Raw genomic sequence first — 26338 nt, forward strand, 5'->3', positions numbered from 1 at the left:
AAGTGTCGGTACAACAAGTAATACAATAAATACTTCACCCACAGAGGTCAAAGGCCAACGTATATATACAGGTATATCTTTACTTTTACTATATGGAACGCTAAGACTTCCTCCAAAAAAAAAAGGTTAAATAACAACGTCAGATCGTAACCCATCTTAGTTCAAGAAAAAATCCATCCACAAAAGAAGCTAATAGTAATATGTCGCAACATAAAACAATATTTCTGTCACGCTTAAGACAAAAATAATCCAGTACCCACAATGCTTTGCAAGCCATTCAGGGAACATAGTGGGCAACTAGTCTCCTCTCTTCTTGGATTCCTCTCCTCCGCCTGTGCAACACTTACAAACTTCACTTAAATGGCTCAACGCACAGCATTGAATGGGCCAATATTAACTTCAACTGCTTCAACTGGTTTAAGTGGTCTTAAAAAACAACAACCGGTCAGTCTGGTATCTCGCAGCGCGGCACCGGGGATCCGATGGCCATTACGTAACGCAGTTTACGGAAACGCACACGCACCCCGCGAGCCAATTAAACCGGATAACGGGATATTTTGTAACAATCTCCCTGTAATCTGCTGTGCCGTTGCATAACATAACGGGGGGGGGGGGGGCTGGTAATGCGCCCGCGAGGACAGATGCGCATGCAGGCTGGCAATATCTTGGTAATGGATTGTAAACACGGGCAGCCTTATGAGGCCTCGGATATGATTCTGATGGAGAAGAGACACCTTCTTCTTCTTCTTCTTCTTCTTCTTCTCCTTCTCCTTCATCTTCTTCTTCTTCTTCTTCTCTCCCCGCCACCTGCAGAATGCGCAAGTCTATAACAGCCCACTGCATAGCCCCGTATAGCCTCTTGATTTATTGCACTGCACAAAAAAAAAACAGGTATAGAGCAGCACATATGGCAGCTTAAGCGGAAAGATTTTTTTTTTTTTTTTTTTTTTTGCACATTTTTATGCAATGGCAACACAGCAAGAAAAGCTGTTCTTTTTACTGGGCAGAAGAAACACATATGCACATTGGCCTAGGAATAAATATCAGACGGTGACAGCCCCCCCCCCCCCCCCTCGCGTATTGATTCTAGATGAAGATGCACAGCAGAGATTCAGTCATTCCGCTCAAATGGTGCTTACCTCCAGCGTTCGTATCTCTTTTTGTGTCAAGTCGTTGGATGTGGCACATTTGGTCCGTAAACCCTCCAAACTAGAAATGCTTATGTCAATCATATTTTGCACCAACTCGCACTGCTGCAAGGCTTTCTGCAAACTAAGATGCTGCTCCTCGCTTTTTGTCATCTCCTCGTTCATAGTTTTTGCGAGCAAGTGGTCGTTATTTCCCCCCTTTGCACAAAAAAAAAAAAAAAAAATGTAAAAGCAACAACAAAAATTAAAATAAAAAATAAAAATTCAGAAAACAAACGTGGAGAAGCCCACGGAGCAGAGCAACCTGCGAAACGCCATGAAGAAAAAAAAGAAAAGAAAAAATGCTGTAGGTTTACAGACGGGGTTTGAGCCGTGAGAGAGTCGACTCCATTGCAACAACAAATCCTCGTAGCTCCTGCTGTTTCATCCAGGTGTCTCTGTGGCTGTTGTCGGCTAAATCAAACACAATGTGGAGATACCGAGCGGGACGACACGGTTTGCCACAGCATCCATTGGGTGCCCCCTTCTTTTCAAATGGATGTTTAGAAGAAGAAGAAAAAAAAAGAAGAAGGAAAAAAAAAGAGAAGCAGTTCAGCGCATCATAAGCAGACGTAACGGGGGGAGGGATGGATGGAGGGAGGGAGGGAGGAGGAGGAGGAGGAGGGAGGAGGGGGGGTGGGGGGAAGCCTGGTGGTTTTAAAGGTGCTGATGTGAGGATTGGATGCAGGTACTCCCTGTCTCCCTTGGCAGCAGCTGCATCCCGGTTCGCTCCCACCACACCGACATGTTTCCTGTCAATCAAACCCACAGCAACAGCAGCGGCATCGCATTGCCCAGGCCATGCCGCCGCGAGAGAGGGGGGGGGGGGGGGGGCGCTCTCGCGAGATCAGCGCCAAGTGCATACTTCTTTACTTCTAGTACATCCTGCAGCTGCCCTTACCAAGTGCGTACTCTATCTTGCAGTATATATATATGCACACTCAATTTGGACATATTACTTTACAAGGATTGTGGGTCAGGATTGCCGTAAAGTATGCTGGCGTTGCAACAAACGTGTTTTTGGTATCCTGCATATGTTAGTACATACTAAATCATTTCTGGCATACAAAGTATAGTTTGGGTTATTGGAACACTATTTATATTGCTAGCGTGAGTTTGTCAGTTTTTTTTTTTTTTGTCCTTGCAGTGATTTTATTTATTGATAACGTATGTTAAATTAAAAAAATGAATGAATGAAATTAATTTTAACCTTTAATTCTTTATCTATTTTACCTTTTTAGAGGGGAATGAATGGGCTTTATTCCTCAAATGTAAGTACAATGTTGGAGGTGTGTGTAGAATTGTGTGGCCAAGACAAGCCTACTGACTTTTTTAAAATTTGTTATTGTTTCATCATTTGCCACATTAAAAATTCCTTATGGTTCTGCAGAATGTTCTCTGTCATTTTGGGACCAGCCCTGTTAAGAAACAGCACATTAAGCTGACTCTTGGTTTATCATTTACATTTTAACAATTATATCAAAACAAATGTTTATTCACGTGCAGCATTGCATCCGTTTGTTTTTGTGTGACATTTTTAGCATCTTTCTGTCGTCTCACACACGTTTTTGCAGCGGGGCATTCGCGTCGTTTCCCCCCCCCCGCCCCCTAGACTCCTAGACTCCGCCCATAAGTGCCGGCGAAGCGATCCGATTGGCTGTACGCCGTGACGTTTTGACGCACGTTTTCTGTTGTGGAGCGCGCGCCAAAGTGGAAGCGCTACAAGTATTTTTAACCCGGCTTTGAGCTCAATCCACGCCGGGCTACCGGGACACATGGCGTCCACGAATAAAGTGCCGTTGCAGGCCAGAAACTTACCGTGGTGAGTTCAAAAGACTTTGCTCCTCGAAAACACGTCGAGTTAGTTAGCACTAGCTAGCTAACCTAACTTTACCTACCGACGTGATGCCTTCAGGCGCACTGACGTTAGCGTGTCTTCTCTACAACAACGTCAGATTACTCGTAAAAAACGAATACTAGCTACAGCGTGAGCTTTCTTTTTAATTCGGCATTAATAACACCACGTGAACGCATCTCGCATTGCCTTGTTGCCCCTTCAACCGACCGGGGGGGAGCACGTATTTCATATTTCCGTGCATGCATTTTGCAGATATATGGATGCCGAATATAAAAAAAATGGTACCCAACCATTTTGTGGCTCGAATAAATCACATTTACAGCATATATATCTACCCAGACATAAGTAAACTGGTTTAAAACGACTAATCCGTAATGAAGTCCGTACTAAACCGAGACATTTTGGGGTTAACAAGTTACTTTAACGTGTGCTATGCTGACGGTGACACACCCTAGTTGTAGTATTCATATGTGTATACTGACAGTTAATGGTCAAACACTTGATACCAGCTTGCCTTGTCACGTACTAGTAATTGGCGCACCTTGGTGACGTCATCACAACAATACAGTTACCTGAACAGGGGGGAGTCAAGATACTACAATAGTGTTTTAATCATTTAACAATTGGACGTATTTATTAATGCTCACATTGTCCTTCTCCGGATTGCAGGGTTGAAAAATACAGACCACAGAAACTCGATGATCTGATCTCACACAAAGATATTCTGACCACCAGTAAGTATGAGAACTGCCAGAATACATGTGGATTCCTCACTATTAATGATCCAGCACAAGGGTGGGGGGGGGCAGCAACCCATAATCGTACATCCATATGTATTTATTATCTCTGTCGTGTCTGTTAGTGTTGCATGGCTCTCGTCTTCGTTGTCTCACTCTGTTCACTGTCAACCGTTTCTCAGTCCAGAAGTTCATCAGTGAGGAAAAGCTTCCCCATCTCTTGTTCTACGGGCCCCCTGGAACCGGCAAGACCTCCACCATCCTCGCCTGTGCCAAGCAGCTGTACAAAGACAAGGAGTTCAACTCCATGGTGTTGGAGGTACACTGGAGGTGTCTGGGTCTCGTGGGCTTCTCTCTTTTTGCCGTCATCTACGCGGCTCTTTGATTTGATGACTTGTTGTTGATTTGCAGCTAAACGCATCAGACGACAGGGGTATCGATGTGGTTCGAGGTCCCGTTCTGAGTTTTGCCAGCACCAGGACCATCTTCAAGTAAGACTATTTATAAAAGAATTTAAATTACTCTATTCAGAAATGGGTGTTCTCAATGCTCTGTTTTATTATCATGTGCAACCTATAACTTAATGCGGACGTTATTTGAACTGCTTGCCTGTTTTGTTCTCCAGGAGGGGCTTCAAGTTGGTGATACTGGACGAGGCCGATGCCATGACCCAGGATGCCCAGAATGCATTGCGGCGAGGTAAGCCATCTGTTCGGCCGGCCGGTGCCCCACTGTGAGCCGACACGGCTCGCTGAGCAGCCAGACCATTTGCCCACTGCTGAATTACAGCATATCTGCTTGTGCAGATATGCTGTAATTATATATATATATATATATATATATATATATATATATATATATATATATATATATATATCGCCCTGAAAAAAAATGCTGTAAACTGGAACACTTTGTTTTACATTTTACACACTAACTTACGAACGTGCAGTTTCTCAAGTAGCTGGAACATAGAGAAAGGTGCGGATGTTCTCTACAATAATTCAGGGAATCGAGTGCCTCTAGGTTTCTTAAAAGTCAGTTGAATCTGAGGACTCTGAGAGACGCGCCAGAGCTTTTTCATTTTGGGTTCTTAAGACACAACTTTGTATCTTTCCCATTTCTTAGTTGCATTGATTTCTAACGTGTGCTCCTCCTGCTCTCTCTCTCTTTCTTTCTTTCTCTCTCTCTCTCTCTCTCTCTCTCTCTCTCTCTCTCTCTCTCTCTCTCTCTCTCTCTCTCTCTCTCTCTCTCTCTCTCTCTCTCTCTCTCTCTCTCTCTCTCTCTCTCTCTCTCTCTCTCTCTCTCTCTCTCTCTCTCTCTCTCTCTCTCTCTCTCTCTCTCTCTCTCTCTCTCTCTCAGTGATTGAGAAGTTTACAGAAAACACCCGGTTCTGTCTGATCTGCAACTACCTGTCCAAGATCATCCCGGCTCTGCAGTCTCGATGCACCAGATTTCGCTTCGGCCCGCTGTCCCCGGACCAGATGATCCCTCGGCTGGACTACGTCGTCCAGCAGGAGAGGTGAGAGAGAGCGTTTCTTCTCCACCGACTGTTGAAAACAATCTGGGGTTTCACAGGAAACGTGTTGTTGGGGAATCCTTTTACCAAAACGAAACAAAAAGAAGCGCCGATTTTAGTTCTCTTGCTGCGATGAGGAAAAACAACTGTCGAGTCTGCACCGTCAGAGAGAACGTGAAGAATCAATGATGTTGCTTGATTTTGAAAATCTGACATTCATTCGTAAATCGATGGATTCTCATCTGACTTTTTGTGGCAGTATTGACATCAATCCAGGCGGCATGAAGGCCATCGTGACCTTATCGTCGGGCGACATGAGAAGATCGCTCAACATACTGCAGGTACGGGGGCCCGAAAGCTCATCTTGGATCACCGTCGCCTCATTGTGACGCGTTCTTTATTACCCCTTGTTTTTGATATGTACAATGTGTCATTGCACTTTCTTTTTTTTCTTTTTTTTTTTCCAGAGCACCAGTATGGCGTACGGGAAGGTCACCGAGGACACGGTGTACACCTGCACGGGTCACCCCCTCCGCTCGGACATAGCCAACATCCTCGACTGGTGCCTCAACAAAGACTTCACCACAGCGTACAAGCGTATCCTTCAGGAGAATAATCCGTCTATATTTATGTCCCCCGATAGTTGCAGCAACAAATATTGTTTTTACATGCGTTTTTTTTTTTTTTTTAGGGGATTTCATTGGCTAAATCTTTTTTCCATGCAACTCTCTTTAACACGTCATGCACAGAAATCCTTCAGCTGAAGACGTTGAAAGGTTTGGCCCTGAATGACATCCTCACTGAGGTTCATCTGCTCGTACACAGAGGTACGTTTTGTTTTTTTTTTCTCAGAGGGAAGAGGTCGTATTTAGTTTAAAACCAGGGAGACAAGTTTTTTTTTTAAACAAGCTTTCCATAGAAGAGCAATTACTGGGGGTTAAAGCCCGGTTAAATGGGCTCCGAGCATGATGGCCAATTTGAAGATGAGGTGTGTGTGTGTGTGTGTGTGTGTGTGTGTGTGTGTGTGTGTGTGTGTGTGTGTGTGTGTGTGTGTGTGTGTGTGTGTGTGTGTGTGTGTGTGTGTGTGTGTGTGTGTGTGTGTGTGTGTGTGTGTGTGTGTGTGTGTGTGTGTGTGTGTGTGTGTGTGTGTGTGTGTGTGTGTGTGTGTGTGTGGTTACATGTTACTTTACAATGTAAATAACGAACTGGAGGTTCTCCTACTAGAGTCTCTTTCCTCGCTTCGTAATGTTTAAGAAGATAAATCTGAGAAACGGTTGTTGAACCTTTTTTTTTTTCTTCCCTCTTCCAGTCGACTTTCCTCCAGCCATTCGGATCGGCCTGCTCATCAAGTTGGCCGACATCGAGTACGTGAGATCACTTTAACTAATATTAACATTACAAAAAAAAAAAAAAAAAAAACCCGACAACAACGGGGTAGTGAAGCGTCGCGCTTTTTTTTTTTTTTTTTTTTTTTTTTTTTGTTGGACTCATCGAGTGTCGTCTCCCTCAGACACCGGCTCTCCTCGGGGACCAACGAGAAGATCCAGCTGAGCTCCATGGTCGCAGCGTTCCAGGCCGTCAGAGACATGGTGGTCAGCGAGGCGTCCTAGATACACGGGACTTCTGGCTCTCTTGAACTCGGACCAACGGTGGAGACACTTTTTTTTGTGTGACTTCCGTCACATGACACAAGAAAAACGAGTGCTCGCCGCCGTCTGAGTGCCTCGCATCGGCACACAACTTGAGGGAAAAAAAATGTGAGGCAGTCATTTGTAACTATTAATGGAAAAAAATGATCGTTTGGGCACTTTAGCCACCAGTGTAGGAACTGTCTGTCACTCATCCATCCTTTTGGAAATATGTGATGAGGTAAACAATCTCAAAGAAACTAAGAAAATGTCTTAAGACATGTACGTGTGTTTTGAATCTGTTTAATAAAACTATTTCCTATATTTCCAGTTTGTTATCTTTTGTATTAACAATTAATATGTGCAGGTACAGTAGCATGTGCCGTTTTATGATAAACAGAAATTAGAAATACACATGTATACATTTTATATTTACACAATAAATTAATAGTATAAAATTGTGATATTCAAGTCATAAGCACGTGAACATTATATGCATCATCTTAAAAATAGTGCAAAAAAAAAATGAAATCCTTAATGTAGGAATGCTGCATCTAAAAAAAAAAAAAGAGATTACGTTAGATGCTTTCCTGAGCTGTGAAAAACACCTCAATCAGCAAAAAAAAATAAAATATTACGCATGACAATCACTCGCTGTGTTAACGTTCCTATTTTAACCCTCCCAGTCTTCTTCATCTGAGGAGCAGCAGGTCTTGAGGCGGTCCGGGATGTTTCTGTAGGTCAGGTACTGGAGGATCCTCTTGGGGAGGGGCAGCGGCTCCATCTGGTGCGTGGACACCGAGTGGCGCAGGATGGAGCGGCACAGGTGGCTCAGGCTGGGCACCGTCCTGGGCGCCCTCCAGAACCTCACGTGGCCATCTCTGGTTCTGTCACCGGGGGGGGGGGGTCATTTAAAGTGACAGCGAGATAGCTGAAGTGTGTGTGTGTGTGTGCACAGTAAATAATTGGAGAATTTGAACTACTGTAAACCGTTTCCTAGGTTTATGTTGCAACCAGCATTTTTTTGGGCATTTGATAAAAATTAACACATTCGTCAGAGGTGTGTGTGTGTGTGTGTGTGTGTGTGCAATTAACTGACTGATTGTTGTTTTGGGCTAAATCATTTGAGTTTGAAGCATGCGAATGGCTGTAACAGAGTCACCATTGACATCCACTGTGACCATGCTGCATTATTTCTAGATCCTCACAAGTAGTGAGAGTTTCATATTCAAATAATCTATTAGTGTGAGTATTTTGTATTAATTTTATTACCCTGTGGCGACCACGCCCCCCTTTGGGTGGTATTTGCAGCAGAGTCCGTTGGCGTCTCGGTCCACTTTGGTCTGCATCACCATCCCTTTCTGGCCCGGCTCCCAGATCCGCAGCGCTCTGCAACACATCTGTCCGTAATCATTTTTTGACCCTTTTTTTATTTTGTTTTATAGAAAAGATTACATGCGACGGGAGCTCTCCTCACCTGTCGTCCGTCACCATCGCCAAGTGCAAACCGTTGGGAGAGAACTGTATCGCCGAGATTTGGTTTTGACCGTAATCTTCAAAATAGTCCCTGTGAAGAAAAGAAAAACGTGTTTTTTTTGTTGTTTAAAAAAAAAATTTTTAAAAAAGAATGATATTTCCCCCGTCGTCAGACATCCTGGATGCTTACGACTTCGGTGTTAAGTTTCACATTATATACAAATAAGAAAACAGGTTGCACAGGACAGAGGACGCCAGGAAGTACTTCAGTTGTAAGCGGAGAAGGTGTTTTGTGCCCAGTTTAAAACTAAATGTGTACGTTCCTGCCATTTTGTATTTTAAAATTGTCAAAAATAATTTACAATCCGAGATATATATATATATATATATATATATATATATATATATATATATATATATATATATATATATATATATATATATATATATATATATATATATATATATATATATATATATATATATATATATATATATATATATATATATATATATATATATATATATATATATATATATATATATATATATATATATATATATATATATATATATATAATAAAAAATATATTTTTTTTTATATTTATATATATATTTATGAGAGGTAAGCCTGGGTCGGCCTGCTGAACCTGCTGCCACCGCGACCCGACCCCGGATAAGTGGGTGATAATGGATGGATGGATATATATTTTAATACAAAGCTCATTTACAGCGTAAACTTACACCAGAGTGGCCAGTTTCTCGGCGGTGTACGGGTCCCAGAGGTCGATCCACCAGCTGGAGCCGCTGAAGGCCGCGGTGGCGAGCAGCGCCCCGTCAGGAGAGAAGTCGCAGGAAGAGAGGAGGTACAAGGTCTTGTGGATCCCTCCCGCCAGGTTCCTGATGAACGTGTAGGACCGCAGGCTCCACAGACACACCATCTGAAGAAGGGAAATCACAAAGAGAGTCTTCGTGCATGCTTTTAATGTGGAGTAGCGAGGGCTAAGTCTGCCCCACGGCAGTTACTGCAGGCAATCGTGAATGTCAGCAGGACCGGCTGGAACGCACAGCCAAAAAGTGTAAATGTGGTCTTAAAGTCTGGTATTGCTGGTCTGCTTTTCTTCACAAATGAGAAGGTGTCAAATTAGCAGTTTGACTGCAGTGGGAAGAGCTCCCCGGTGCTCCAAATAGGACAAAGAACCAAACTGTTCGGCTTATTACGTCGAGAGCGACAGACTGCGTTGGAAAGGGAAGGTCTTCAAAGCCAGATGCAGCTTAGTTAAACCCATCAGGACCTTCAGTTTAAGTTTAATAAACAAATTAAACCAAATAAAACGAGTAGGCATGATATAAAAGAGAACGCTGCCGTAACGATCAGGACGTTTGACCAGAAGCTTGCAAAGGTTAAAAAAAAAAGGTCAGCAAGGAAAGAAAACACACACCATCCGTTTAGTCAATCATTGCAGTGTCCTTGAAAAAATAAAATAAATATTAACACGATGCAGTATTATATTCAAAGAATGTCACTTGTGGACTAAATCACAAAGTTGTGCAACAAAAAGTAAAAGATGTCAGAGTGAGCGTCGGTTAATCTACACTTAGAGGAAAAATCTAGACTTCAAAAAAAGTCCTTCGGGATCTACGGTCACGTAAATTCTTGTGTTTTCTGTTTTGACCTTGAATACGAAAACAACACACTAACAAAAAACGCGCACACACACACACACACACACACACTCACTCGGTCAAATCTGCCGACAGACGCAATCATGCTGCAGTCGGATGATACGCAGCAGCAGCTGATCCAGTCTTTATGGCCGGAGAGCACCTGCACCTTTTTACCTACAGACGGACAGAAAGAAACCAAAGTCTAACTGAACCGCACAAAATATAACCTTCACATAATCAGCTCCTGAGGTGGCGGAGCATGTGACTCGTATAATAAATAAATTTTAAAAAAAATATACATACATACATACATATATATATATATATATATATATATATATACACACACACACATTTAAAAAAATTATATATATATATATATTTTTTTTTAAAGATATATATATACTTTTTTAAATATATATATATTTTTTTAAAATATATATATATATTTTTTTATATATATATATATATATATATATATATATATATTTTTTTTTTTTTTTTTTTTTAATTTAAAAAAAGGAGAAAAAAATATATATATAAAAAATAGGTACTAAATACACAGCAGAACAAATGATAATTCAAAATCTGAAATTGCACACCCCTATTGCTCATCGCCCACTGTTTAAATTGTTCTCCAACACTCCCGGCAGCCTTGGTTTCATTCAATATCAACACGGTGTCGCACTCGGTTTGCAGAGCCTTGAAACTTGTTGGCCAACACCTCTCAGTGTGAGCCTTTAATGGCATTATTGTTTGACCGGGGTGCGTTCAGGGATGCTCCGACATCCGACAGTCGCATTGCCAAACCCCAAAAACTGGAAAAGTACACCGTGAATGTCACATTCGTTACTTCATGCATCAGGATTTGAGCCGGCGAGATGGTTCTTGTGACATTTGTCAAATTGTAAGCTTGCTTTACAGAAGCCGACCGTCAAGTCTCAAAAAGGCAAGTCTATAAAAAAAATTATATTATTAGGTTTTGGGGTGGATTAGCGTCCTGTATGTTTGCGGTGCGTTTTTTGATGAGTAAATATCAGTGAGGATTGTTTGCAAACGCCACTCAAAATGATGTGAGCACAAGAGAGGGGGTGAAAATGTTTTAGGATTTAATGGTTGAGGGGTCTGGAGTTATTAAAATACACAAAGAAAACTTCACACACACACACACACACACACACACACACACACCTTTCTGAGCCAGGTCCCAAATCCTCAAAGTCTTGTCCCGGGAAGTCGATATGAGTGTGAGTGTCCCGTTTTGGGGGAAGACCAGGTCCCTGACGACGCCCTCGTGGCCGTGGAGGTCAAAAACAGCATCACCTGGAAAAAAAAAAAACACACACAACAAAAAGCATTTATTTTTATTTTTTAAACATCAGCTAAAAAAAAAAAAAAAAACAGCGACGGCGACACCTTCACCAGCAGAAATGAGGTCGCTCACACCTGTAAGCACGTTCCAGATTTTGATCACCCCGTTCTCCAGGCCTGTGGCCAGGAGCAGGCTGTTGGTTCCTTTCGGCGTTTTTGTAGCCGGCTCTGCCCCCGCGGCGCATTTCGGGGGTCTGGGTCCGAAGGCGAGGCCCCACACCGGGTGACCGCAACTGAAGCTCTTGTCTCCTCGGTCGGTATCTCCATCCTGACTGTCTCTGTGGGTGAGAAGAGCATCGATGTGTGACGCTGACAATGTCATCGCGATATCTGCAGTCAAATTAATTATAATGTTATTGTGCATTTCATGTGATTTGTGTCAAATTAATTTCACTCAAAATACGAGAGTAGGGAGGCAGAGAGAATCTGTAATTGTAGATGTTTATATGAAATTCTTTAAGAGGCTCTGGCTTCTTCACACAATGTGTAATTACATGTGCATTATTAATATTATCGTCAATACCGGGAGATCATCACACAAAGAAAAGGAGCTTCACTTTAAAATCGCTTCTTCTACCTTCATGCTATTGGTTTTGAACATTTTAACCGATTTCGATTCTTCGGCTCGTTTCACTTATTCTTTTGATCACATTTATTTATTTATTTTATCTTACCACTAATTTTTTTTTTTTTTAAAAAGGAGCTACATTTATCTTATTTACAATTCATACGGAGCAATTAAGACATGTTTTGTTGAATTTAAAAGTTGAAAATGTATTGTTTTAATATATTACATCAAAGTTGTAGAGCGTATTATGTTCAATATTAATAAATAAAGACACTTTAAATAATTAATTTATAAATAATTAAATTCAGCTATAACATTGTGAATAGATATTCAAAACTCTTGCACCTTTAAAAAAAAAAAGAATCATGCTTCTTTTGACCAGCACTTTAAAAAATATATATTTTTAAATAACTTTATATTGCTAAATGTAATTTTCCACCCAAGTCTTTGACAATCCAGACAAAACATGGCCTTTATCTTTTGTTTCAGTCTGGATGAATAGACACGTTTGACTCATCGGCTTTAACTATTTGTTTGCGCAACGTTTTTGTTTATTTGTGACAGCATTTTATTATAGCAAAGTTACTCAACAACAACAACAACAACAACAACAACAACAAAAAAGTGTAATTCTATAGTTTTTTTTTTTTTACTTCAGTTGCAATGGATCCAATAATTAAGTCAGGCTTTTAAACGGATGTTTCTATAACGACGATAAAAAACAAGCCACCATGTTTATCCTCGTCAACACAAGCTCGAATGTACGTGCGACACGTGAACGCATCACCGATTTTTTTTTTTTTTTAAAAAGGAGTAAAAAAGCCTCCAGGTTAATTTAAAAAAACAAAAACCTACTCGGAGTCGAGAGGCCATGCGACCACCCACACGATGCCGTGTCCCATGGACCAGGCGAACCAGGCTCCGTCCGGGGAGAAGTCCACGCTCCAGGTCTCGCATCCCGCCCGGCCCTCCAGGGACGGAGGACGCCTGGTCTTCAGCTCCAGCACCAGAGCCGGATCGGACGCTGGGGGGGCGAGAGAGAGGAGGAAGTCAACAAGACTCGTCCCTTAACCCGACATTTAAATGATTAAAAGATACGCGACTCACGTGTCTGCTGCAGCTCCGCGTTGGTTCCCGTGGAGCACATCGTTTCCCCTCTTCACATACTTCGCTTTAGCTTCCTGAACGCGTCCTCTCCGTGTGGCCGTCCATTCGGATGAAGTGACTGTTGTGTCCAGAGAGAGAGAGAGGGAGAGAGAGGGAGAGAGAGAGAGAGAGTGAGAGAGAGAGAGAGAGAGAGAGAGAGAGAGAGAGAGAGAGATGTTCTGCGATGTTAAAAATGTGGGGAAAAAAACAACGTTCAGCTGATTTCCGGTTTGTCTCGAGTCCCTTTTTGCAGGCTACGATTGGCTGCGGTGTTGCCCAACGTGGTCACGTTTTTCTTCTTTTTTTCATTCATTATTTTAATTTTATTACGTAACCTTTAAACAACCACACGCCACGCCCCCTCATTAAATTATAGGGTTACGCAAGGTTTCCACGGTGACGTCATCGTTAAAACACGACGGGTCAGCTCAGGGAGTTGAAATTAAGAGTTTCGTTATATTGCTTTTGACGACATCCCAATATTACTTTTATTTTTTTTAAAGTGTCAAAATGTTGGATATTAAAAAGACAAATATTGACAAAGAGGTGACGTCCATCTCAAGGTGCAATACGTCCTTATTAATCGAGTTTGTGGAATAATTCCCCAAAAACTCTAGATATATTCATTATTTTAACTTAAGTTTATGTCCCAACTCTTGACTTAAAAAGTCAAAAGGGTGTAATTAATGATGCCTAAAGAATAACAAAGGCTGTACGCTGCCGTTTGAGCAATACACATATAAAATATCATATATATTTAAGAAAGTATGAATAATATTCAGCCATATTTCACTTTTCAGTGAACACAAAGACACTATGTTCTAAAGTAACATAAAGGCTTCGAATGTTAGACTTGAAAAAACCTTTTTATTTATAAAAAAAAAAGGGAATATTTAAAAAAAAGGAACATTTGCAATTCAAGAGGTTACAGTCTTATACTGTGCTAGCTGAGTGCATGACTACATTTTTTATATGCAGATTGTCATTGATTTCACTTTTAGATCGTAGTCTAAATATTTACACAGAACAAAATCATCTAAAAATATTGTTTATAGTACCGATACTCACATACTGAGTAAAAAAAAACAAAGAAATATTTCACGCTCACTATTGCTCATGTCGACCTGGCTGGATTCAAGTGGTTTTCCGGACGGTGAGAAAACCCTCCATTACATCCTACGCCAATAAGATGACGAGCAAACTCACTCCACTACATTTTTTTAAGCCTGGAGCTGCATTTTGGACTGGGATCGTCATAGTTCACCTCTAAATGATGCGCATAACACGTACAACCCCGGGCGGGGTGGGGGAGTAAGCACGAATAGGTAGTGTCACGTCACAGCTTAAAATTTACTGCACACGTCTCAATATCAGAGCAACACATTTCACAACGCTGTACAAACAAAATCATAGAAATATGCTTTTTTTACGAAAAAAAATACAAAAATAAGCCCTGGTTTAAAAATTAGAAGAGATGATTTCCCTTTTCTTTTTAAATGCGTCTTCCACCGATTCTGTTCACATTGTCATTGGGACTAAATGGTATTCACTGAAGTTAAAACACGTCTCTTAAAAAAAAACAAAAAAACACCCGAAACCTAAAATGTTACAAGATCCTGTGGCTCCTCTGTCAGTGCAGTGTCCTCCTGCTGCTGCAGGCTTGTGTCCTCCTGCTGCTGCAGGCTTGTGTCCGCCGGCTCCGCATCCTCGTGATCACCTAAAAGAAAGAAGAAAAACAACAAAATATTTTGACGTAACAAAAAAAATAACGCTTCCAAAACCCGCGACATTCAATGTCAACCGGCGCGATGAGGTCATACTCGATGGGATCCGATGCATCTGGACGAGCGTCGTCTGGAGTCCGTTGGCTAACGGGGCGAGACGGGGAACGGCGTCTTGAAAGACCTGATCGTCGTCCGACTCCACCAGACTCAGCACGTCTCCCCTGTCCTCCTCCATTAGCCTTTTTAAAAAAAAGAGCCAGAAATATCATTATGACGTCAAGAGTGCAGGTCGCGACGGATAAAAGCGAGCTAGCAAACGTGGACGTAAAAAAAAAAAAAAACGCTATGGTTTTCAAATTCCTCCCAAAATCTGCTCTGCAAATTCTTCCATGTTGAAGGAAAATGCATTCAACACATTAATAAAAAAGGCCTCAAGGATAAAAGGATTGTTTACTAAGAAAAACTCCAAAGGGAGCCTTTAAGTCTACTGAAAGATGTTAAAACTTCTTCTTGATGTTGCGTATAAAACACAATTTGAGTGGTTATCATCTAAAAATATTCCCCGTGATGTTAAACTAATTCTTTAACACAACGTGCCTTGCAGCTGTATTGCATTCTGGTCTATTGAGGCCACATTAAATGCAGAAATTGGGATTCTTTGCTTCTTCTGGGATGGATTCATTCACCGGTGCGATTACTGAAAACGGGCACAGAAATCCAACGTTCACGTTTAACCAGGTGAACCGACACCTTCTGAGCTATCGAATTAAAAATATAAGAAACAAGACACTTAACATGAAACCCAGATTTTTTTAACCCACTTTTATGGTTTGGGTGAAATGAGCATGCAGTGCCGTATTAAGATAAATCAATGTGAGATACTCACCCAAAGCCATCACCTAAAAAGCAAAAAATATGAACACAAATCGTGAAATTAGTGGATTTTTCATGATTCATACTCGTGTTCTCATATATGCAACATTACAGATGTGGTGTGCAAAGAATGATTCGAACATAAGTTCAGTGCAGCGGAGACGTTGGTCGCATGCGTTTTGAGATGTTGCAAAGAAAAGGAGACAAACGTTACCCAGGCAGAATCGATGCCGGTTGAAGTAAAGGGTTTTGGCTACGATGGCGGCCGATCCCACGATCAGCGCGGCGATGAAGACCCCGAGGATCGCTCCCGTGTACGTCGAGGAGGCTGTCGGGACAAAAGGAGAGGATGGTGAGGAGGAGGAGGAGGAGGAGGAGGAGGAGGAGGAGCGGCAGGTTTATCAGCATTCCAGGAGGCGGAGTCGACACCTGCAGCAACCGGCTTATCGTTTAAAATGCCATTCACGAATCGCGAAGCGGCCCCCAAAAAACTCACTCTTCACCGTGAGGTAGACCTCCAGCTCGCGGACGGCGAGCGCGTTCTCGCTGCGGCAGAAGTAGACGCCCTCGTCGTCCTTGCTGATGTTGAGTATTTTCAGCTCGAGGACGGGGCCTTCCTCCGACACGACGTACTTCCACCCGGGAACGACGGCCTCCTGCCGGAGCCCTCTTCTCCACGTGGTGTTCGCGGGGGGGAGGGACACGGCTTCGGTGCACGTTAGCGTCACGTCGGTCGCCTCCAGCGCCGTGACCAGCGGCTCGCCTTCAGGGTACGGAGATCCTGGGAGAGAGGGACGCACATTGAACCGAATACAAGGAGTCTCCCGAGTACCGCACCGGGGGAACATTTCTATTCAAGTCGGCCTCCGTGGGACTCAAACCCTTCGATCGTCTTATTTGACAGAGACATGCCTCGTCTTCGAAGCTTTCTAAACATCACAACAGTCAGATAGGCTATTGCATAATTTATAATGTGCACATAGTTCATAGTTTTGAGTCATCTCATTGTTGCTGCAATCCCGTCCTGTGATGATAACCCTTCCCCTACTGGAGTGACACATCATGGGCGCACTACCGACTGCGGGCCTCTGGCTGCGTTTGTATCTGCAGCAGTACTTAAAACTCTAAAAAGGTAATCCAATGACGACCATATTATTAATAATAATAATAATGGAGGGTAAAAAATGTATACAGTAAGCAGAGTGCTGTGATTAAAACATGGAGAGTATTTACACTCAAAGTGTTTTTTTTCCAACGATACCCATGGGGAGAGGAGTTTACGACAGGACGGGCTCGTCACCTACGGGGAAGGTGGTGCATTTGAGTTCGTATTCCTAGTCAGTAAATTGTGCCGCCATAGATTCCCCAGAATTCAGCCGGTTGGGCGAAAAAAAGAAATTAGTACAGAAATATTTACTGGGAGAAACAAATCCCACAAAGTGCCCTTACAATGAAAAAAAAAAAAAAAGCCTCTTCAAATATAATAGTGTAATAACATTTTTCTAATGTCGGTCATTGCTGAAGGTCTGCTCAAATATTCACTCCATCTCGGTTTCAGAAAGCCCCAAAACCACCCTCAATCAGAAAAGTTAAGAACGCAACGTTGCCTCCAAAAGGTCCGAAAGTCTCTGTGTGAATCTGCTTAAATTCGGTCTTTGTTACATGGAGAAAGTAACAGAACGTCCTAAAAGTGCGGTTTCCCCACTTCTCTTAAGCCCTAAAAGAAAAAAGCTGCCGTCACACTCTGATTGGCCAAGAGGGGAAATGCACCAAGCTGCTCTCACTTCCTAATTAGGAGCTGGCCCAACAACAGGTGATCTGAATAACCAATTAACTCTGGGGAGCCGTGACACGTTCAGCTGGAACGAATTGGGGAAATGGAAACGACATCAAGTAGCAAAGTGATGACGGAGCGCTACGTTGTATGAATTACTCACAATGTTTCTTACCGTTGGTGTAAACCTTGTATATCTGTTTTGAAGCTTTTTAAATATTGGCTATATACATTATTTTTGTATCTTAGATCGGATGGACGGTTTTTTCGAGATATGCGAAGGACAAACAGGCGAACAAAGATCCTTTGCTTTATAGTGAGAGGGGTGTATTTGGATGAACCGCCCCTTTAAATCTAATTACGGTCAATGCTCAGAATTAAACAGGGAAGTAAACATTGTCAACAATCTCACTGAAGGGGTGTCAGTGCGACTCCGAAGTGGAAAGCGCATTAAAAAGATTCAGCAGTTGCACATCTCGGGGATTGCTTACTGAGGGTAAACGAACACGACGCCCCCGGCACCGCGGCGAGCGCCAGGTGCTGGGCGGCGCACCTCAGCGTCTGCCCGTCCGACAGCATCGAGCGGTCCAGCGTCACCGACAGGCTCTCCGTCGAGCCCGATGCGTAAACGCTTCCGTTCCGGCGAGCTCCTCGGTTCCCCTCGTCCTCCCCCCAGCGCAGCGTCGGGGTGGGATACGCTCCAAACCAGGTGCAGTTGAACTGGGCGTGGGAGGGGTCCTGTGCCGGTGCCCACGTGCACTCAGGGTGTCGGTCTGGGACGTCTAGTAGGAAAAGAAACGTCAGAGAGAAAACTACAGAAAGCTAAATATCGAGCTAAAGATAGATAGATTAGGGCCACTCTTCAGTATTTAAACAAAAGGATACAGAAAACAGTGTTGGTTTTCTGAAAGTAATAATCCCATTTCACGAGTATTATTAACCCTCGTTTGCGGGTATCATGGCTACACCCGCTAACAGTGTTTATCTTTGCTTCCAGGAGATCTTCAGGGGGTAGACGCCCCCCATATTCCCCGATATTAAACGTCCCACCTTCTCCCAGAAAGGCTGAATACATGAACAGGATCAAAACCTGTGGGAATTGTCCACCGGCGCTGATCCACACTCTCACCAGCACACACAGGCCGTCTTCACCATAAAATAAACTACACTAAAAAGGGGATTAATATATCCATCTTTATTGATCGTCCCACGCATCCCCGTAGAAGATAATAAACCTACAAATAATCAATATTATTTTGTATTATGAAGGTTCATTGTGTCCTCATACGTTTCCTGGAAAAGAACTCTGTAATTTGAGACTAATTATAAAAGAGTTGTTTGAATTTAATTAAAGTTTTATTAAGTAAGTTATTGATTTCCAGAGGAATTTCCTCAAAAAAGGTCTTCCCAATTTAGAGCCAAGTAAATATAGATTTAACCATTTTTAGGTGTATTACAAGGAAACCATTCATTCTTTTATAGACCGGCTGAAGTATTAAAGAGGAAATCTACACGGTTGGAGCTCGCCTTGCCTGTAAAAAGGTCATTCGTCTGCGAGTGATTCTAGGAAGTCAGCAAAAACACAGGAAATGTTGAGAATTCAGGAAGTCTATTCAATGTCATTATCCCCGCAGATAAAACCCTTCACTTTATCCGAGTTGCGTTTTGATAATAACGGAACTTTCTTTCCTGCCTATATAGACATTTCTGTTTTGTTTTTTCCTCACCTCGTTTATCCTCTGCCAAAGAAGCACAGTGGGAGATTACACCTGTGTATTTAATGTGCACTCATACGTCGTGCACTAGTTGAAAAGGTGAACCTCAAACTTCTATAAACCGACTATGCATTCATGCTCTGTAAACTCGAGGAAAGACTTGAATAGAAATACATTACAGTGCCTATAAAACAGGAAGTTGGTTCTGTTGAATTCAAAAAGAAAAAGAAAAAAGGGGATTAAATGGGACTTTTCTGATAATGGCCAGAAGGGAAAAAGACCCTTTGATGTCAAAGCGAAAACATGGCCACAAAAGTTATCCAAAATTACTACAAGACTGGAATCAATTGCCTCTTCTTGTTGTGTGTTGGCTTCACTCTTGACAGATTGTCTTTGGAGATGGCCGCTGCAAGATTATTTCAAGTGCATAATTCAAAACAGTTAATAGGAGGTGACATAATATTTCTAACGAGTGAGCCGTCTCGCTTCTTACTCATCTCTGTTGAGAGCTGCACATGTGCGGTATCGATAGGGGCATTCTGGGTATTCTGCTCACGGTACTCACAGTACACCAGCAGCTGTGAGCTCGTATTGACCTCCCGACCGGAGACGGGGTTGCGGGCCCTGCAGCTGTAAAGTCCCTGAGCGCTGGGCTGAACGCGTTCCATCCTGAAGTCCAGCCAGGACCCGGAGGTCGAAGCCAGCGACTCGTTGCCGGGCGTCGCCCAGGTCAGCCGCTGAGCCGGGTAGGAGGCGCCGGAGCAGTTGAAGGAGACGCTCGAACCCCGAAAGACGACGAGCGTCCCGTTGGCCAGGGCGGTCGCTGGGCCGATGGACGCGGATACATTTTCTGGACCACCTGGAAAAGGAAGAGCAAGCTCGTGGTTTAATGCACACAACTCACGCACCTTTTTATTTTAACTTAACTAAATTAAATCGTTACGTTATTTTAAAGCGAAAAATAACTCACGAGGCTGGAACTATATGGTAGTAAAATTGTGCTAAAAAAAAAAAAAGGATTCGCGATGAAATTCTATGAAAGTGCTCAGGATGCTGAATGGAAATTATAGCTCTATAACTGAATTATTATTCATTTACAGCTTAATCTATAATAAATATAAATATATTCATGTCATAATAATCTAAATGTGCAACGTACATATGGTAAAGTAAATGTAGTAGAGTTGTATAAAATAACATAAGTGTGCGTATACCTTCAACAAAATAAAACATGACACCTGAAGAACCAATTTGTAATTTATAAAAAGAGAAAATCTACTTGGGAGGAACTTTAAAAATATATATATATATAAATATCCTCAAACCGGACACATCGACACTCACTGGCCACTTGCAGCGAGACGCGTGCGTGAAAGGTGTTGTTGCCCGGCAGCGTGGAGCTGCACAGGTAGGCGCCCTCGTCCCCGCGCGCCACCGTCCCGATGCTCAGGCCGCCGTCGGTCGTCACCGCGACACGCCGTCCGGCGGACGGAGGGCTCGGCGAAGAGGCGTCGCCTCTCGCGACCTCACGTCCGTTCTTCGCCCACGTCGTGAGAGTCGGTGGAACGTCGCTGTCCGTGTAACACGGAAGTGTCGCGATGTCGCCCGGTGCAGACAGCACGAGCGTTTCCGTGGAGCCGATATCCGAAACCGCCGCTTTTCGATAAGAGAGGGAGGGAGGGAGGGAGAGGAGGGTGAGCAGGTATTTACGGACTCACCTGTGTCACTTGGCTGCGCGCGGACACCATCGAAACTCACCTGTGGCGCACAAACAAAGGTGTAGAAACGCCGCAGTTGTCACTGCCTCCATGATAACTGTCCTAAAAGTTTTGTTTCCCCCCCCCCCCCCCCCCCCCCCCGTCTAAACCCGTCCGACTAGTCCACCTGTTCCACCTGTGTGAGCCTGTCTGTAACGCACAGCGACACCAGTCCGCCCATTGTAAACCACAGCGCGCGCGCACACACACACACACACACACGTACACTACAGAGGTGACCAGTCTGACATGACGTGACTTCAGTCCTCCCCGCCGGTGATTTGACCGACGACGTGCTTTGTTTACTCGAGCATGCTAATCCGGAAACTTTGGCACGGATAAACCACACCCCGACCTCACCTTGTTAAAGGGACAGTAACACCATTTGGCGTTCTTCTCGCAGGTTTAATGGTGTTATTTGGCTGACATTACATCGTTATAACGATGCAAAGGGACAGGTTAAGGTACACTGCAAGGATATTTATGAATCACCATAGCAGTGGTGCTATTATTATATTCCTCAGATATAAACAACCTTTATTTTATAGATATATTAAGGTTTCTTTGGTCCATTATTATATATATATTTATTACCTCCGATTATAAAGTCTATCAAGCAGCTTCTCAGGAGCAGGTGGAGTCAGCTGCGTTGGAGTTGATGATGTTCAAACATTTTATGGATTATAAATTACAGGGCTCTTACCAAATGGATTTTGTGATGAAATAGCTTCTTTTTCTTTTACCGTTTTGTTAAATTCACTTCAAATTAGACTATTGGGTGACCAGGAGTACGTAAGTGTCGAACATGGCCGTCCGTGCGATACGTGATATTGTAAAATGTCGTTACAGGACAGTAGCTGTCGTTTCTTTTTGCAAACTTCAGCGGTTTAACTATACAAATCATGCATCATTTGGCAGTCACATGACATTATGTGAGTTCACATCCATAACAATGTCCGAAACAGACTTAATTTAAGTGTAATTTAATTTCTTATAGGACGACTGTTCATTTGTCTGAGGCCACTAAATTCTCTTAGTCAACATTAACGAACATAGTCACACAAGGGTTATCGATATAAAGAATCCTATAAAATGTTTGTTTGTGTGTGTGTGTGTATTTTAAGGTCTGCGATGTGCACATTTGAACCACCATAAAGGAGATAATAGGTGTCATTCGTGTAATACATTTAAATGCCATACAAGCTGTTATTGATTACCTCAGACCTCTATAAGGCTACTATAGCATCTTAATGAGGAGGAAATGCACCTTCCTCTCCTTTGACAGGTAAAATATTAACATATTTACTAAATTCTCTCCCTATTCTCTCACTGTCAGACCCCAGTTTATATGGCTGTTCGATTTTTTTTTCAATTCCAAAAAATAATAGTTGTTTTGAAAGTTACTGTTATAGATGAAAGCCTTCAGTTTTGTTGCTTTTTGGGCTTTGAAAACGTATTTCCCCTGTAAATCTGAACGTTTCTACATCTAACTCCTGAGTTGTTTTGCCTTCAAGACTGATTAGTGGGCCAGTGATTTAAAAACAACCACAATACATAAGTTCACGTACTTTGAATAAAATCTGTTTGACTGCAATCCTTTGTCTCCAACGCCTCTTTGTTAGTGCAGATTTTTGGGCAGTGAATATGTGTTTGACTCTGTAAGTTTGTGTCGATGTGTGCATGAACGGCTTCCTGCATGGATGCATGTATTGCACTGCGAACTTCAACATCAACAATCACCAATGGTTGAATCAACTCCTCATTCATATCTGTGCCAGGGACATTACTGGAGTTGACACTGGGAGACAATAAACAGGAGTGAAGAGGAGAAAAACACACCATTCAGTGAAATATCTTCTGTCAAAAGCAAAGGCACACTGTTTTTCAGTGTGGGTTATATGCAACACTTTAAAACAAACTTTTATAATGTGTTTTTGCCACTTTGGTGAAACCAAACACCTCTTATGTCAGACTGACGTCGGCTACATGTAAAACCAATACAAACAAACTAAGTTGCATCAATAAATAATGCATAACTTAATGCATCAACATGTCTACGGGTTGAATTGGATGATCTCAGTTGATCAGTGATGCAATAAGAATCCATTCAAGAATGAGAATTCTAGAATTCTTGCACCTTCCATGAAGTGTGCTCACATTCTCTCCCTGGACTCAAAAAAACTGTTTATATTCAAGAGACCAGTCAACAACCAAGGAACTCTCGTGCTCAAGGAAATCAAGATGAGCGACCACTCTGTGTTTAACGATCTCCGGCTGGAGGGACAATTTTGCGACGCGGTCATCAAAGTGGAGGATGTGGAATTTGAAATCCACAAGGTCATCCTGTGTAAATGTAGCCCCTACTTCCTGTGAGTTGATTATCTGAAGCGTGTGAATGTATATCCTTCAAATTGGCAGATAAAAAGGGGTAATGATCTAAAGTCTGAGAGACTAATCACAATACGTAATGAGTTCATGGAGCATTTTATCAGGTTGAGGATGGGTAAATGAAGGTCCTCGCTGACATTCAGGTCATTACAACTAAATATCAATTTCTATACATTGATTGCAGAGTGTAGTTATTTATTATTATTATATTATTATTATTTGAAAGCAACAGTAGTCTCTCAGTTCCATAGTAATTTTAAGCAGATCAGTAAAGTGTAGTAGCATTGAGTATTTTGTGTGTTCTGAAAAGTCACCAGATTGATTTAAGGCAAACTGAGATGGTCGATTCAACGCACAAATGGAACAGAGAAGCTGTTCACAGATGCAAAACACTGAGATCACAAAAGAAAACAAAAATGAAATACAAATGTAATATCAAATATTTGTGACATTCTTACTGCGAGTTACACTCTGAATGATGTCCGGTGGTGAACGTATTGTATAATTGCCCTTTAATGCATAACAGGGTTGTGTGTCGATTCTATTCATGCTTACTAGAAAACATCATTGTTAACAATGTGAGAAGAAAAATCTGAAGTCCGTTTCCAACCCTTTGCTTTTGCGTCTCCCCATAACCCCACAGTGCTCTCTTCCAACGCTGGTCGAGTTCAGACAAAAAGGTATTCGTCATACCGGGAATGTCTCCCGACATGATGCGGCTCATCATTGACTTTGCGTACACCGGCTCTGTTTCGGTGACGGAAGAAAACGTGCAGGAGCTACTAATGGCGGCTGATCAGCTCAACGTGATGGACATCGTGCAGAGTTGCTGCGACTTCCTCGGTGAGCAGCTCCGTGCAGATAACTGCATCGGCATCTTTCATTTGACCGACATCATCTTATCCGCCGAACTGCAGCACAGGGCCTACCGCTACATGGCCGATCACTTCGAGGAGGTTGCTTACCATGACGAGTTCCTGCAGCTGCCCCTGCAGCAACTCATCGACATCCTCGAAAGAGACGACCTCAACGTGAGAAATGAGAGCGTCGCCTTCGAGGCCGTCCTTCGCTGGATCGACCACGTACCCGGAGAACGGAAAGCACACGTGGCAGTGCTCTTGTCTAAGGTATGATAACCTTCTGTCACTTTGTTTAGACTTACACCTTCAGCATTTTAGCCTGTGGTGTTATCCCAATTGCAGTAACAGTCAATTAACCACCTTAAATTAAAGTCCCAAGACCAAGTCCAGTTTCAGGGAGCTTTCATTCAGTTTGTGTTAAGAGATGAACTGTTTTACAAATAAACTTGGTCTTAGCCAATAAAACCTTGTTGCTGCCCTTTCAAATGTTAAAACGCTATATGATAGCATTCTGAAAGGAGACTGGTCAAAGCCAACAGTACATTAATCCTGCTATCTAATAGTGTATTCAACGATCCTGTCCTGTTTCTCTCTGTATAGGTGCGACTGGCCCTGACGAGTATGGACTACATGCGGCTCAAGGTTTTGCCCAATGAACTGGTGAAGACCAACACTGAGTGCGCGACAATGATCCGGGATGCCCTTAAAGCCATAAGTCACATCCGGACAAGCAACTTCTCTGTTGCTCAGCTCAGCAACCCTCTCGCCCGCCCTCGCCTGCCGGACGCCATCCTGTTGGCCATCGGAGGCTGGAGCGGTAGCGATCCAACCAACGGCATTGAGGCGTACGACGTCCGCGCCAACTACTGGATCAACGTGACAAACAATTGCGAGCGGCCCCGCGCCTACCACGGCACGGCTATCCTCAACGGGAGCCTCTACTGCATCGGCGGCTTCGACCGGGCGGAGCATTTCAACAGCATGCGCAGGTTCGACCTGAGCACGTGCGTCTGGCACGAGGCGGCCTCCATGTGCCACCGCCGCTGCTACGTGAGCGTCACCGTGCTGGACGAATGCATCTATGCCTTGGGAGGCTTCGATGGGCGCACGCGGCTCAGCACCGCCGAGCGCTACAGGCCCGAGGCCAACCAGTGGAGTCTCATCTCGCCGATGCAAGAGCAACGGAGCGACGCCAGCAGCACAACGCTGCACAACAGGGTGGGTTGAAGGAAAGAGTAGTTTTTTACCTGTTGAAAAAACAAAAAGAAACCAAATTACGAAAAGTTACACAATTCTTGTTTCCGTGGGACCTTATGCAGTTATGTTGAGGTAATAGTTGGACAATTAGGGCGATTCTTCGATGATGGGAATCATCTTGCAATAGAGTAGAAATATCTCTGTATAATTTATAACCAGTTGAAGCCAGGAGAAGTGATTCTTTACTTAAAACCCCTCCTGTTCTCCCCAGGTTTACATTTGTGGAGGGTTCAATGGGAACGAGTGCCTGCAAACGGCTGAATATTACATCCCGGAGGCCAACCAATGGACAATGATCAGCCTCATGAACAGCCGGCGCAGTGGAATTGGCATAGTTGCATATGCAGGTCTTGTCTATGCAGTAAGTACACATGAAACGGTGACACACCAACTTGTGTGAAGAGATTTATTCAACAGTCAACAGATGAATCAGAAAGTTGAGTGTGAGTGTTCTTTTCTTTCACCATATATTTCACCAAAGGTTGGCGGCTTCGATGGCACTAACCGTCTGTGCAGCGCAGAGGCATACAACCCCGTAAATAACAGCTGGCACGAAGTGTCGCCCATGTTGACTCCCCGCAGCAACTTCGGCATCGAAGTGCTCGACGATCGTCTCTTCGTTGTCGGGGGCTTCAACGGTTTCACCACCTCCTTCAAAGTTGAGTGCTACGACGCGACGACTGATGAGTGGACGGAGGCTTGTGACATGAATATTTTCCGCAGTGCCCTGAGCTGCTGCGTGGTGTCCAGGCTCCCCAACATGGCCGAGTACGTCGTCAGCCGAGACGCCCTGCCGTTTTTAAACGAGGACGCAAACTCAGACAAACAATCCTGA

The 26338-nt window shown here is 43.1% G+C and overlaps 4 protein-coding genes across 5 annotated transcripts; 2 read left to right on the forward strand and 2 right to left on the reverse strand.

Moving 5' to 3' along the window:
- Window positions 1-2861: 2861 nt before the first annotated feature.
- Window positions 2862-7250, forward strand: rfc5 (replication factor C (activator 1) 5). Its single transcript, XM_034541987.1, has 11 exons — window positions 2862-3009; window positions 3715-3779; window positions 3965-4101; window positions 4194-4273; window positions 4408-4481; window positions 5142-5301; window positions 5558-5639; window positions 5766-5895; window positions 6048-6125; window positions 6608-6662; window positions 6809-7250. Exons 1-11 carry the CDS (start codon window positions 2963-2965, stop codon window positions 6906-6908), a joined length of 1008 nt encoding a protein of 335 aa, XP_034397878.1. The 5' UTR covers window positions 2862-2962; the 3' UTR covers window positions 6909-7250.
- On the reverse strand, window positions 6781-13454 carry wsb2 (WD repeat and SOCS box containing 2). 2 transcript variants are annotated; one of them, XM_034541986.1, is made up of 9 exons: window positions 13117-13454; window positions 12865-13033; window positions 11517-11719; window positions 11262-11393; window positions 10144-10244; window positions 9147-9343; window positions 8404-8493; window positions 8199-8315; window positions 6781-7813 (listed from the first exon to the last, which is right to left on the reverse strand). In XM_034541986.1, the coding sequence occupies exons 1-9, from the start codon at window positions 13154-13156 to the stop codon at window positions 7600-7602; spliced, it is 1263 nt and encodes a 420-aa protein (XP_034397877.1). In that variant the 5' UTR covers window positions 13157-13454; the 3' UTR covers window positions 6781-7599. The 2 variants fall into 2 exon arrangements, with proteins under 2 accessions (XP_034397877.1, XP_034397875.1); XM_034541984.1 differs by having other exon boundaries at window positions 7260-7813; window positions 11493-11719; window positions 13117-13281.
- A 550-nt stretch (window positions 13455-14004) lies between these two features.
- Window positions 14005-21086, reverse strand: vsig10 (V-set and immunoglobulin domain containing 10). Its single transcript, XM_034542223.1, has 9 exons — window positions 21000-21086; window positions 20586-20897; window positions 19807-20100; window positions 18018-18308; window positions 16249-16533; window positions 15967-16080; window positions 15766-15778; window positions 14976-15118; window positions 14005-14872 (listed from the first exon to the last, which is right to left on the reverse strand). The coding sequence occupies exons 1-9, from the start codon at window positions 21049-21051 to the stop codon at window positions 14754-14756; spliced, it is 1623 nt and encodes a 540-aa protein (XP_034398114.1). The 5' UTR covers window positions 21052-21086; the 3' UTR covers window positions 14005-14753.
- Window positions 21087-23251: 2165 nt separating this feature from the next.
- On the forward strand, window positions 23252-26338 carry LOC117735852 (kelch-like protein 10). The gene is made up of 5 exons (XM_034540743.1): window positions 23252-23367; window positions 24030-24513; window positions 24847-25464; window positions 25715-25864; window positions 25985-26338. The coding sequence occupies exons 2-5, from the start codon at window positions 24085-24087 to the stop codon at window positions 26336-26338; spliced, it is 1551 nt and encodes a 516-aa protein (XP_034396634.1). The 5' UTR covers window positions 23252-23367; window positions 24030-24084.

This window comes from Cyclopterus lumpus, chromosome 9 (genome assembly GCF_009769545.1).
Source record: "Cyclopterus lumpus isolate fCycLum1 chromosome 9, fCycLum1.pri, whole genome shotgun sequence".
NCBI lineage: Eukaryota > Metazoa > Chordata > Actinopteri > Perciformes > Cyclopteridae > Cyclopterus > Cyclopterus lumpus.

Coding starts and splice junctions, on each gene's coding strand:
- rfc5 (XM_034541987.1), top strand. CDS start 2,963: ATGGCGTCCACGAATAAAGTGCCGTTGCAGGCCAGAAACTTACCGTG. Junction 4,482..5,141: donor CCAGAATGCATTGCGGCGAG/GTAAGCCATCTG, acceptor TCTCTCTCTCAG/TGATTGAGAAGTTTACAGAA. Junction 6,126..6,607: donor TCATCTGCTCGTACACAGAG/GTACGTTTTGTT, acceptor TCCCTCTTCCAG/TCGACTTTCCTCCAGCCATT.
- wsb2 (XM_034541984.1), bottom strand. CDS start 13,156: ATGTGCTCCACGGGAACCAACGCGGAGCTGCAGCAGACAC. Junction 10,245..11,261: donor TTGGGACCTGGCTCAGAAAG/GTGTGTGTGTGT, acceptor GTCCGTCTGTAG/GTAAAAAGGTGCAGGTGCTC. Junction 8,316..8,403: donor GCGATGGTGACGGACGACAG/GTGAGGAGAGCT, acceptor GATGTGTTGCAG/AGCGCTGCGGATCTGGGAGC.
- vsig10 (XM_034542223.1), bottom strand. CDS start 21,051: ATGGAGGCAGTGACAACTGCGGCGTTTCTACACCTTTGTTTGTGCGCC. Junction 20,898..20,999: donor CCTTTGTTTGTGCGCCACAG/GTGAGTTTCGAT, acceptor CTTATCGAAAAG/CGGCGGTTTCGGATATCGGC. Junction 20,101..20,585: donor CGTCTCGCTGCAAGTGGCCA/GTGAGTGTCGAT, acceptor TTCCTTTTCCAG/GTGGTCCAGAAAATGTATCC.
- LOC117735852 (XM_034540743.1), top strand. CDS start 24,085: ATGTCTCCCGACATGATGCGGCTCATCATTGACTTTGCGTACACCGGC. Junction 24,514..24,846: donor TGGCAGTGCTCTTGTCTAAG/GTATGATAACCT, acceptor CTCTCTGTATAG/GTGCGACTGGCCCTGACGAG. Junction 25,865..25,984: donor ATGCAGGTCTTGTCTATGCA/GTAAGTACACAT, acceptor ATTTCACCAAAG/GTTGGCGGCTTCGATGGCAC.